This window comes from Talpa europaea, assembly GCF_964194135.1.
Source record: "Talpa europaea genome assembly, chromosome: 3".
NCBI lineage: Eukaryota > Metazoa > Chordata > Mammalia > Eulipotyphla > Talpidae > Talpa > Talpa europaea.
The window spans coordinates 19,694,674-19,708,052 of record NC_140069.1 but is presented as its reverse complement, the minus strand read 5'-3'; the positions used below and the strand labels follow the sequence as shown (position 1 = coordinate 19,708,052).

Genomic DNA, 13,379 nt, shown 5'->3' with positions numbered 1-13,379 from the left:
TCAGGAAGTGGGAAAATCAGATGGAGAAAATACTCACTTGCTGGAAGGAGTTACAGCCAAAAATCCATTTCCCAAGACACAAGAACACCTGGCATGGTTCCTGAAAAAATTACTATTTAGATAACCCTTAGGAATATAGAAAAAGACAACTAAAAAAAAAAATGAAATCTCTCCCTATTACAGCAAACCTTAATGTCTTCTGCATCTGTTTCTGGTATTCATAGTGTGATTATGAGACTGTTATTTCCCTGTTGTGATTCCTCCCTTATGTTACCCTGTGGGCAGAAATTTCATCTGAGAGACTGTGACAAATAAAAGACAAAGATGTGCAATAAAATAGGTGTCTTCTCAATGGATAACAGTTAATATAACTGTGCTGTTAAATCTCCAACACATAAACACCAATTTTCTCAGTATTCAGTTGCTTACGATTTTGCTTTTTCTAATTATCAAGACATACATTTTAAAAAGTCTTGTTTTCATATTAATTTATAAACATAGTTTTCTTTTATAGAGACTACTGTATTCTCACCCTTCAACCAGTAATTTTGAGAGCCTCTGAATCAGATGGCCTTTGAGACTGTTCTGCTGGGCAGTGTTCCAAACCACCACTACTCTACATAGCATTTAATCCAGCAATGGTCTTGAAACTATTATGTGATCAGTTGTAAACAAAGCAGTCAAAATGGCCATGACTTTTTCTATTATCTTGTCCTTAAAGACTGGAGAGGAAGTTATTAGTCATTTTAATTCTATTGAGATATACTTAAATTTCTTTATTCAATCTTCTCCCATTTTCTTAAACTTTGTCTTTTGCAAATACTTTGAAATGTTCTTATTGATTGGACAATAGATTTGAAAACATAGAGAATATTCCAAATCTTTTGATTAAGTAAGAGAACATTACGCATCCTCTGGCACTGATTTCACTAGTATCCATTAAGTAAATTGCTTTCTCATTTTCTTCCCTCTTTTTTCTGTTTCTGTCTTACTTGCTTCTTTCTCCACTCTGTAATTTTCTTTTTATCTTTATTTTTCTACACTTGTTCATTTGTTTATGTATAGTTCCAATTTTTAAAGTAGATTCTCTGACTTTGCTTAAATACAACACATGCATCTATAATGATTTAGTGTGACATTGTTACTAAGTATGACTATTTAGTGAAGCAATTAATTTCTCTAAGAAGAAAGAACTTCTACCTGAAAAATATGTTAATGTCTGTTATGTTATGATTTGATAAAAATATTGTTTTAATATGCAAGACTTTTTGTAATACTGGTATTTTTATTATATTTATCTTAATACAAGATGTGATGCTTTTTATAATTATGTTCCATTTAAAAGGAGTTTTGATATTTTAGTTAAAACCCTTGAACAATGTTTAACAATTTTGGTGATCATCTTATCTTCTAGCAGATACTGGTTTATTTTCACTGTCATTAGATCAATAGAGGTGCCAAGTGTTTTATTTGTTTCTCTCTTGGGTAGAGAATCTAAACATGTACTAATTATTATTTTTTGTGTTTTTTTATTTTATTCTTATATTTCATTTTGTTAATGATGCACCATTATTTTACATCCTCGTTTGTTTTTCACAATATAGAATTTCTTCCATCAGATGTCGGAATCATAGCTTTTCCACCACCAGAGCATCCGTTTTCCTCTACCATAGTTCATTGTGCTTTCCTCCACCCCCTGCTTTTGGGTTTTTTCCTCTCCCCTCTCACTCTCTGCCCCCATCTATTCCTGCATGATTCATATCTATGGTCAGCTTTCAAGGGTTGGTTTTAAAGTTTGTCTTTGTCTTTTTTGTTTTCTCTATATTCCACATATATTTGAAACCATTTGGTATTTATCTTTCTCTTCTGGATAACTTAAGAGTATCTCGGGATCAATTTGAAAACAATACATCATTTTGAGTATTTACTTTAGATTATGTGAATTCAAAGCTAACAAATTAAAAATGTTTCTCTGTGAGTGGCCTCCAATTAAAAGAATTTGTAGGTATATTATTTAAAGAAACTGCAAATAAAATACATTGATATTCATTACCAAGGGGAACTTATTTTCCACATTTTTAGTTGATTCAGATAACTACTTTAGAAATCATTTGCTCATTTTAGAGTTGTAACATAGCTGGAGAAATAATCACAAACATAGGGAAGAACTTATTTTATGTAACACTTGATTAGGAAAGAGATTTATCTCATTCATCTTCCAATCCCCTTAGGTTTCTAATAAGGTTTTCCTTGACATTGTTTAAATTAACTACTGTTTAAAATAAAATGAGTAAAGAAGCTTAAATTAAATTTCTGGGATGCATTTTCTGTCAAAGATGTTGGCTTCCAAACCTAAAATATTGAGATTTATGTCCACTAGTTTTGTTTTCACTAAAGAGAAAACTAACAAAATGTCAAGCTATCTTGTAATATTAGCATATTTGTTAATCAGATATAGTCTATTTCCCTTCATTTATTGAAATTAACTAGGAGTTTCTAACCAAAAACAATTTGAAAAATATTATGGATAATTGTATAAATGGCCCCATTAAATTTTAATGATTTTATTGATTTTCAACAAATAAAGGACCTTTATGGCATTCAACAAAACATTTTAGAATTGTAAAGTTTACAAACAAGTAATTAAGATGTATTTTTTGGTTTCTTTGTAGTTATGGTAATTTGATGTCTGCATTATGAACAAAGATCAAAATACATGCTGCTTTTGAATTGCATTACCTATAGGAAATTGAAATCTCTGATTATTATATCCTATACATTTCAGGAGTATTCTGCTACATAAACAGCCCTAGTTACTGGTTTTGCATGAAATCTATGCACCCGTCTGCTGAACTAGTTGCAATTTTCCCAACATTCCACATATCATGGCTGTGACTGAACATGAGATTTTCTTGATGAAAATGCCTATTCCTTCTCCTCCAACTACGAAACTCCTGCTTATTCTCAAGGGCTCAGCAAAAGATCACCTGCTGGGCCTCCCTGGAGGCGCAAGGGGTTAAGCACCACACTTTGAAGCAATCCACAGCCTCTGCAGCACGAGTTCAATCCCTGGCCAGCCACGGAGAAACCCAAATAGCACAACAGACCTCTCCTATCTCTTCCGCTGCTCCCCTCAGCAGTGTATTTCAGTCAGTCTGCCTGTTCTGTTCCCCTCTCTGTCTCTGGTGAATCCTCTCACCCCCACTTCTCTGGCCTATACCCCAGCTCTTGTATGCATAAATAAATAAATCTTAAAAAAAAAAAAGTTCACCTGCTATTTGAGGTATTTCCCGAAGTTCGTAAGTGGAGCTGATTACTTTTCATTTCGGTGCAGGTGCATTCTATTATAAATATCTATTCTTGTTCTGTTATAAACATCTATAGGACTGTTTTATTGCTTATCTCTTTGCCTCTAATAAGGGATTAAAACCAAAACCATAGATATGTATAGGGCCTCCCTGGTGGCACAAGAGGTTAAGTCTCAGCACTATGAACTTATCCCCAGCCACTGCAACATGTGTTTGATTCCATGCCAGGTAGGTGATCCGCATGGCACAGCAGACCTCTCCTGTTTCACCTGCTGCTCTCCTAAGCAGTGTATTTTAGTAGTTCTGCCTGTTTGCTTACCACTCGGTCTCTGGTGAATCCTCTCACCCACCCCCCTCACCTCTAGCCTGTACCCCAGCTCTTGTATGCAAAAATAAATGCATCTTAAAAAAAAAAAACAACAACAAAAAACATGGCTATATAGTGAGAACTCCCACAGCTGAATAGCTGCTAACAACAACAACTACACAGAAAATGAGCAAAGGTTCTGAATAGAGATTTTTTTCAAAGAAGACATATTAATGGCAATCCGATACATGAAAACATGTTCAACATTACTAATAATCAACAAAATATAGATCAAAACTACAATGAAATATTGTACTTAGAATGGCTACCATTAAAAAAAATCAAGAAATAACAGGTGTTAGTAAAGATGTGGCAAAAAGGGAACCTTTCTTTGTACATGTCTGATGGAAATGTAAATTGGAACAGCTACTATAAGTACTATTGGAGGGTCCTCAAAAAATTAAAAATAGAAACAAAATATGATGTAACAATGTTACTTCTGAGTATGTACATGCAAAGAAAATGAAATCAGGATCTCAAGGAGATAGCTGCACTCTTGTGTTCCTTGTAGAATGTCACAATAATCTAGACTGGAAACAAGCTAAATATCTATCAATGGTTGAAAGGATAGAAAAGACAGATTATAGATATAATGGAGTACTAGTGAGTATTAAGACAGAGAAAGAAACCCTGTCATATGCCACAATCTTGATGAACCTGGAGGACATTATGCTAAGTAAAATAAGTCAGATATGGGGAGATAAATACTATCTGATACCACTTACATGGGGTATCTAAATTACCTCATGTAATTAGAGGTGTTTTAGACTTATCAAATTAGAATGGAGAATATTGCTTTACAGAAGCTCAGAGCAGTTGCTCTCTAACAAATATAAAGGATCAACTATGCTAGATGAGTAAACTCTAGAGATCTAGTGAACATCAAAGTGCCTATAGTTAACAATAATATAGTGTGTATATATAAACACACATATATATGCATGTATAGAGAGACATATAAATAGTTTATATAAATTTTATTTATGCATTTTTTTAATCATCCTTGTTTGTTTTTCCACAATATAGGCTTTCCACCCTCAGATGTGTAATCACCATACGTTTTCCATCACCAAAGCACCCAAAGTTTTCCACCATAGTTCATTGTGTTTTCTCTCCTGTCTGTTTTTTTTAATCAAATACTATATTTTTCACTTAGGAAATTTGTTAAGAGGACAGAGTTTATCATAGCTTCTTACCACAATTAAAAAAAAAAGAAAAGCCCTATAAATTCTGATGAAAATCATCAGAACTTTATACACGTAATTTTGAAACTGAAAGAACACTTCAAAATTTAAAACATGGTCAAATCTTTTCTTTTGAAAAATTGCATTTAATTTCTATATTCAAAAAGGTAATATTTAAAATTAACATAAACTTGTTTTTTACTTTCCTGAACAGCACATATTATATTTACCTGTGTATTCAAGGTGAAACCCTGCAGCAGAAACACTGATGTCTGATTGAAAATTTAGATATAAATTATTAGATGTACTATTCAAAAGATGGGGTATTGTTGTTCCTGAAAAGATATTTGAAAAGACAAATCAATTACCACAGAATACAAGCTATAGTAAAACTAAACAAGTTAACTACTAATCAGACAATAGGTTATTACTGAAATTACATTTAATCAAGTGTTTCAAGAACTTTAAAATAAAAATATTTCTCCCACTTTTCTCTTTCATGTTACTGTTCTTGACTATTTCCAAAGAGAAGGACCTTTGTGATCACTTTATATTGTTCCTAAAAGTAGGTAGAAGCAAATAGCACTGGTGAAAGTCAAAGTAGTAAATTTTGCAGGAAACCAAAAATAAACATTTTGAATTTTGTATGGATTTCAATTATCTCAAGTATGAACCAATAACAAGCTTAATTTTAAATTTTGCAAGTGAGTCTTATTGCATAGCAATAAGATTCTGTATAAATTCATAGGATATATCTGTTTGTTGTCTTTCATTATGATTTTTCATATGAGTATTCCACATCAGGTCATGTACCAGGTATGTCTTATACTGCTGTCAAAATCCCCTTCTGAACTAGTGTTATCCTTATCTCTCAGTAAATTCATTATTATGTTCTTCTGAATTTCTGGAGGAAATTAACTTTAATTTATTCAATTATTTATTTTATTTTATTTTATTTTTTTACATAGCATAAGCTACAAACTTGGGTATCTCAATCTCTCTATACTTCAATCTCCTGTGAGAACTGCTAATAAGATCACATGAGAAAGGGTTTTTTTACATCTTACGTATAGCTAGCACTCTAAATGACAGCTGTTATTTAGCATTTTTGCCTTCTTTCTTGTTGTATTTATCATTAAGTATTAAAACTAATCTACCATAAGTTAAAGTATATTCAAAATTTTTCTGAGACTTTTTTCCAAAAAAGATTACTAAGTCTATACCTAAATTATATTTTATGTCTAAAACAAATCACTCTCACCCATATATTTTTCTCTTCTTTCCTTAGTGTTGACACTAAAGACCTGTTTAACACACTCCATTTAAAAATCTAATAAAAACTTAAAAACATTTAAACTTTTTCAGTATATCTGAAACATGTAAGTTAGTAGCTAAGTTAATATTTCTCATTAAAATATATGTAATAGTTGATACTACAGTAAAATTTTATTTCATCTTTTAGATGCTGAAAGTAACTTAGATTATTATATAACTTACCTTTAAAAAGCTTAAGAAATGTGAAAGAAGATGTCTTTTAATCATTTAATTTATTCTCTTTTATTTTGTATTTCCTTCTGGGCTTGGTGAACATATATATATATATATATATATATATATATATAAATTGTATTAAATTTGTTTCTTAGAAATAATTTTGTATTCTATTTATTTTCTCTTAACAGAACCTTGCAGCATTTGTCATGTTGTTATATACTCTCTATAATATTTTAATGGCTGCATAGCATTCCATTGAGTGGATATACTATAATTAGCAAGCACTAACTTTTAACTCTTATGTTCATTTTTCTTAAGAAAAGGGGCATGCATACTATTTCTGAATCACATTTCAGCTGAAAATATTACCATCAACATAAGCACATCAACAAATAATTACACATAGTAAGAAGATAGCAAGGTTTTAATGCAATTTCAATTTCATTACTTTAAAGGCTTTCAAAGTTTTAACCTTGTAATTTAGTTCATTACACATAGCTTAAAACAGAAAATTAAAACCACCCAGTCAGAGTTGCATAGAGTTCTTTAAAAAGAGAGATAATTTTATATTCCTAATTATATATGTATTTTAATTAAACTCAGATCTCTTGTTACCTGAATAACTTCCTAGTCTTGGAGCATTGTTATCTCCCCCATCATAAAAGTCCAGCGAATCCCAATTATGTTCTGTAGCAAAGCTGACAACTTGCACCTATGAAAGAATAATTGCAGGTACAAACACATATTTCTCTTAAAACAAATATAATACAGTCAATTTATCCTCCTAGAAGAGACTTCAAAGCCTGGACCATATCACTGTAGTGCTTAAGAAATTAACAGAACTGATCTCTGCCATTTTGGCTCTGGCCTATATGAATTCACTTTCACAAGAAAAATCTATGGGGCATCTAGCAGTGTTCAGTAAAATGCTTTTCTTTCCTCTCCTAGACTCATCTCAGTGTGCTCTCATTATTAAAAACTTTGGATTAATCTAATGTCTCAGTGCCAGGAATTCCAATGCATGTTCTAAACAACTGATTAACTTTTATGTTTTGTTAAAATTTTATCACTTATTCAGTCTTCTCATATGTTTTAGCTATTAGGATAAAGCCAGATTCATGATTTACAAACATTCAGAGCCTTATTATATATGTTTATTTGCACTAGATTTATTCCTGAGTCCATTTATATTTTTCCTTTGTTTGCATAACATTTGTTTACTTTCCTATTTTACTTTTATTGGAAAAATTACTATTAACAAATGTAATAAATCTCAGTATGGGTGACCAAAAATGATACTGTGGATGTATATTTTAATGCTTATCTTTTTGATTGTAGTCATAATAACCAAATCACTATGAAGTTCCCCAAAACTGCTAAAGGAAATGCCAGAGTATAATTCGCTTATGTCTATTACATTTTATTTAAAGAAAGAGGGCATGTGTTACTTTGTTGCACTTCAGTTGGCCCAGCTTGAGCTTCTGCAAGAACCCACAGGACCCTCAAACTGTAGATATTATTCAATTTTGTCTTTATTAAATATTTTACAGTTTTAGAGGAGAAAAAGGAGTAACATAATTTAAATAAATTAATTTTGTCAGTACAGTCTATTATAATGTGTAAGTACTATATTCATTCACTACATAATTATAACAAATGAATTCATTAAAATTTTCTTATCCACACAATAGCCCATCATGAGTCTTCCATTCAAGTGAATGCTGGTGCCTTTTTCCAGTGTGAGTGCCACATGGCAAAGGTACCCTCCCTGTGTGACAGGCATTAGGCCCAATGGCAATGTTCCAGGGCAGGAAGAAGATAAAAATTAAAGCTGCATGACTGTAATTTAACAATTACCCCTTTAAACAATGATCAGTTCTCTTCATACCTGAATTTCCTTCCCTTTAATTCCAGAGAAAGAAAAAACACACACATCAACTTTAAAAAAATGTAAGAATTCATGCAGGACAAGACATGTGAGATCAGCTAAAGGTACTGAGAGGTTATCCATTAAGAGAAATTATTGCGTTAGTAAAAATGTAGGGGAGGCATGCCATGAGGTGGATTTAGGGAACCGTCAGTAATTCAATTTAACCACAGTGGAGGGTATTTACATAAGAGGAAACAGGCATGAAAAGTTAGAAATAATAGAGGAAAGTTAGAGTGGAGCTTATTGGATAAATAAAAGAGACACTGGAGCTAGCATACTTCTTTATGTCCTATGAGAAATAGATTGAAGTAGAATGAGGACCTGAACCTGATGATCACCTAATCCTGAGTGGTAAATATGTGCCTAGAGAGAAACAGATAAATTTCAGAGATGTGTGAAGGACAGACCTGATCTAATTCACTGTGCAGAGTAAGAGACAGAGACAAATCATCAAGTTTTCTGGCTAATAGGGCCTCCCCGGTGGCGCAGCGGTTGAGCGCTGGGTTGCGAAGCTGCCCGCGGCCTCTGCGGCGCCGGTTCGATCCCCGGCTGCTCCCCGGCCACCGGAGGAGGGTCCCGCATGGCGCGCAGACCTCTCCTGCCGCCCGCTGCTCCCCTCAGCAGTGTACTTCGGTCCTTCTGCCTGCTCTGCTCCCCGCTCTGGCTCTGGTGAATTCCCTCACCCTCCCGCACTTCTGACTGTACCCAGTGCATGTATAAACAAAACAAAGAAAGAAAGAAAGAAAGAAAGAAAGAAAGAAAACATGCCTCTATTAAAAAAAAAAAAAAGTTTTCTGGCTAATACAACTGATTGAATAAGGGGCTTATTCTGAGGCAGACCACTTAGGAGGAACCCAATTTTGAGATTAAAAGCCATAATATCAGTTTTGAATAGGTTGAATATGAGATACCTGCAAGCACAGGTGAAAATAACCAATGGGCAGTTGGATATATGGCCTGCAGCTTTGCTGAGAGGACTGGGTTATGCATGAGCCACTTAGTCCTTTATTTATTTGTTTGTTTGTTTGTTTGTTTGTGTTTAAAGATTTATTTATTTTTATGCAAGAACGGGGTACAGGCCAGATGTGCGGGAGGGTGAGAGGATTCACCGGAGAGAGAGAGTGGGGAACAGAACAGGCAGACTGAAGAAATACTCTGCTGAGGGGAGCAGCAGGTGAGTCAGGAGAGGTCTGCCACACCATGTGGGATTCTTGCCTGCTGGCTGGGATTAAACCTACACTGCAGAGGCTGCGGACAGCTTCACAGCACTGTGCTCAACCGCCTGCGCCACCAGGGAGGCCCAGTCCTTTATTTAAAACAATGTTTTCTGGGCCTCCCTGGTAGTGCAGCGGTTGAGCGCTGGACTGTGAGGCTGCCTGCAGCCTCTGCAGTGCTGGTTCGATCCCCGGTCACCAGTGAGGGTCCCACATGGTGCAACAGACCTCTCCTGCCCTGCCTGCTGCTCCCCTCAGCAGTGTGCTTCGGTCTCTCTACCTGTTCTGCTCGCTGCTCTGGCTCTGGTGAGTTCTCTTGCCCTCCCACACTTCTGACTGTGCCCCGTGCTTGTATAAATGAAATGAATAAATTAAAAAAACAAAAACAAAAACACAATGGGTTCTGATTGTCTACTATGATTTAGGTTCTGGGCATTATAAACGCATAATGGTAGCTGAAGCCATGAAAAATAAACAAGCTACTGAGAGAATAATATAAGGTGAGATGAACAAAGACCATAGAATCTCACAAACAACATAATCAGTAAGTTGAAGAGGAAGAATAAGCCCTTTATTCTAGATGTAAGACAGGGCTACAAATGTAGAAAACAAAATATTTAAGACTTGAGAGTATTGATGATATGAAAGCTAAGAAGGAAACAAGTTTTAAGAATGTAAAAGAAACTTGCAGGATACTGTTCCTGACAGAATAAACACAATGAGCAATTCGATAGATTTAATGACTTATAAGTCCTCAGTGATCACCAGGGGAATGGCTGAGAGCTGCCTGCAGTAGAGGAAATTGAGCCCCTTGCCTGATCCAGGTACTTATTTAATTTGTTTTAGCTGAGCCACGGTAAATCTTTTGTTATTGTGCAATGCATGACTTAGGGATGAATATAATTGTAACTTTAGTCAATAGGAAAAGAGAGAATGTCTTCTAGAAGGTTTCTTAAAAAAATTCTCTTAATTATTGTGAAAGTACAAAGGTGGAGATATTCTGTTTTAGTTAATGGCCATTTTTATGTAAGGCTGTGATGCCTAGAGCTTTTGCATACATCTCAAGACCATGAGAGAGGAAGCCCAAGAATTAAGACAACATGCTAAAGATGGTAGAGCAGAAAGGAGGAAATAACATTTAGTAAGAATAACACAACTGAACCTGTGAAATAAACCACCTTTGAGTCATCTTATTATACTATCCTATGCTGTGTGGAACAAGAAATTTCTGCTATTGCTTATGCCATCTTGAATTGACTTTTTATTACTTACAGGTTAAAAAATTAATAACTATCTTTCTACTAAAGTCAACTATGTCAGTCAAAAGCACTGGCTAAACTTTTAGAAATAATATGCAGCCTGTCATCTCTGAAATGATTAATTTCAAACTTACAATGAAAAGAAGAAAAAATTAAATATTCTTACTTGAATACCAGCTCCCTCTGGCACTGTGATTTTCCATACACAATTCAGATTGTTGTCATAAGGCTCAGGGTATCCAGGAGACAAAATAGTCCCTTTGCGCTTACTTAAAATTCCACCACAGGGCACTAAAAGTAAAGTGATCCAAGAGAGGAAGTTAGTTAATTTTAATGCAAAGGATTAAAATAAGAGGAAAGGCCAGAGTTTATATCCTATTAATACACCAGAATTGCAAACATGACAAAATCATACTATTTTTTAAAACTCATAAGAACAATGATAATTGCCTTCCTATAACATAAAAACTTAAAAAAATAATTATAATGGTGTAGCACATAGGAAATCATACCATAATTATAATTAATACAAAATAGCATATCATTTTAATTATTTTACTAAAAGTTAATTTGCCTGCAAAATGGAAAATATAGATTATTTAAAGAATTATTTACATTATTTGTTACTTTTCCCTTCATGCATCCTTTGAGGAATTAATGACTATGATGATAACAATTATATTATGATCATAACACTAATAGAGTATGATATATTCAAGACACCTTTCTAAACACTTTATATATTTTAACTCATTAAAGTCCCCTAATAACCCAATGATAATATAAATATTTATTGTCCCTGTTATACATCTGAGGCAATGGAATCAGTAAGAGATGAAATAACTTTTCCAAGATCACACAGCTGGTAGGAAATGAGTTGGGATTTGAATCCTGGTAGTTTGATTTCAGTCTATGTTCTTCAATAGAAGTTACCCAATGTGGCACTAGGTTGGTTATTGCCCAGTACAACAACTACAGGAAAGTACATAGACCTAATCAGAAGTCAAGAAAGGCTTCTATGACTTTCAGAAGAATCTAATTTGAAAATAAAATGTTCACACCACTAGTAGTATCAGCGTGGTTCTGGGCATGATCTAACCTATTGTGTGATAGTGGACTTGAAACTCAGATACATTATCTGTGAGATGTTAATGAAATAATTTCCAATGAGATTTCGTAAAAAAAAAAAATAGTGATAGGAAAACACATATATAGAGAAGCTAGCACTTTCTTTTGCTAAAACTATGGTTATTTAGGTCCCAATAGAACTGTGATCCTAGGTATTTTCTCCAGTTCAGTGAAATAGAATTACACATCTTTTTAATAATTTAAAAAAAAGTGAATGACATAATTTTATACCAAGACTTTCAGAAATGATTTCCAAAATCTGGGGCAATTACTCAAAAAAAATGCTACAATATTTTAAAAGTGTGAGAATGTATTTTTAGGAAAAGTTATTTTATTTGCTTACAAGTCTATTTTATTGGGTTATATATAGATTCAGGTTAAATTGGTCAGGAAGAATTTAGCTTTAGCTTTCATAAAAATAACAGTTTTGACTGATTTGAGTTTAGTATGCCAAAAATATAATAAGAATGATAAAAGAAAAAAAAAAGGCAGTTGACACCTGATCCTGAGTTTAAAGAACATACTTTAGAGATACTATCCCTTTCCATCTTCACTGTAACTACCTTAAACTATCATTCTAGGCTACTATATTAATCATCTCAATGGATGGATCTATGGCTGACATATTTTCCAAAGAATATTATTCCCCTATTACTGTCAAAATGACATTTTGAAAGTTAATATTTGATCACACCATTTCATTACTTATAGTCCTTCAAATATATTTCCATTACCCTAACCCCATAGATAACTATAGCTCTTGTAGTAACCTTTAATTTTATCTCTGGGCTTATATGTACCCAGAATTTCCCAACACTTCACCATTCCACCCCTGATCCCAGTCCAGCTTATTAAGTTTATATATCCTTACTATAGGAGCGTGGTATTTCCCCTTACACCTAGATAACACCTACCATCCATGGGCACTGAATGCTGATGTTACCTATCTAACCCTTTGCTGATTCTCCTGCATGTTAAATGACCCAGTAGTTTCCCCCAGCACTAGGTGTTTTCCTGTATAGCTCTAACATAGTTGAATTCATGCTATATTTTCATAGTATTTTTACATGTTAATATCTTTCAAAAGACTGAGTCTGAGAAGATAAGACAATAAAGTTTTTGTCTGGAATTCTGTTTTCTATGCCAAGATTCTAATTCTTCTCTCCTTTGCATTCCAGTATTTTCTTCCATGCTGCTACAATCACAAGTTATTTCTCCTTCCTAACTCTATTTTCTGCTCTGTCCATTTCTTCTTCTTTTTTTTAATGATTTGTTTATTTATGCATAGAAGAACTGGAGGGTAGACCAGAAGTGAAGAGGGTGAGAGGATTCACCAGACAGAATGGGGAGCAAAACAAGTGGATTCACTAAAATACACTGCTAAGGGGAGCAGTGGGCGAGATAGGAGAGGTCTGCTGCACCATAAGTGGGTTATCTCCCTGGCTGGGGATTGAATCAGGCCTCAGTGGTTAGCACTGAGACTTAATCCCTCTGT

General features: G+C 33.9%; 1 protein-coding gene across 1 annotated transcript in view; it reads right to left on the bottom strand.

Moving 5' to 3' along the window:
• The window catches only part of CSMD3 (CUB and Sushi multiple domains 3), a gene marked incomplete at both ends in the record, with an annotated part of 827,299 nt that overhangs the window by 101,059 nt on the left and 712,861 nt on the right, over window positions 1-13,379 (bottom strand). The window contains 3 exons of the mRNA XM_084229760.1: window positions 5,090-5,194; window positions 6,969-7,065; window positions 10,923-11,047. Of these exons, the coding sequence (XP_084085886.1) occupies window positions 5,090-5,194; window positions 6,969-7,065; window positions 10,923-11,047 (327 nt within the window). The remainder of the gene's footprint in view (window positions 1-5,089; window positions 5,195-6,968; window positions 7,066-10,922; window positions 11,048-13,379) is intronic.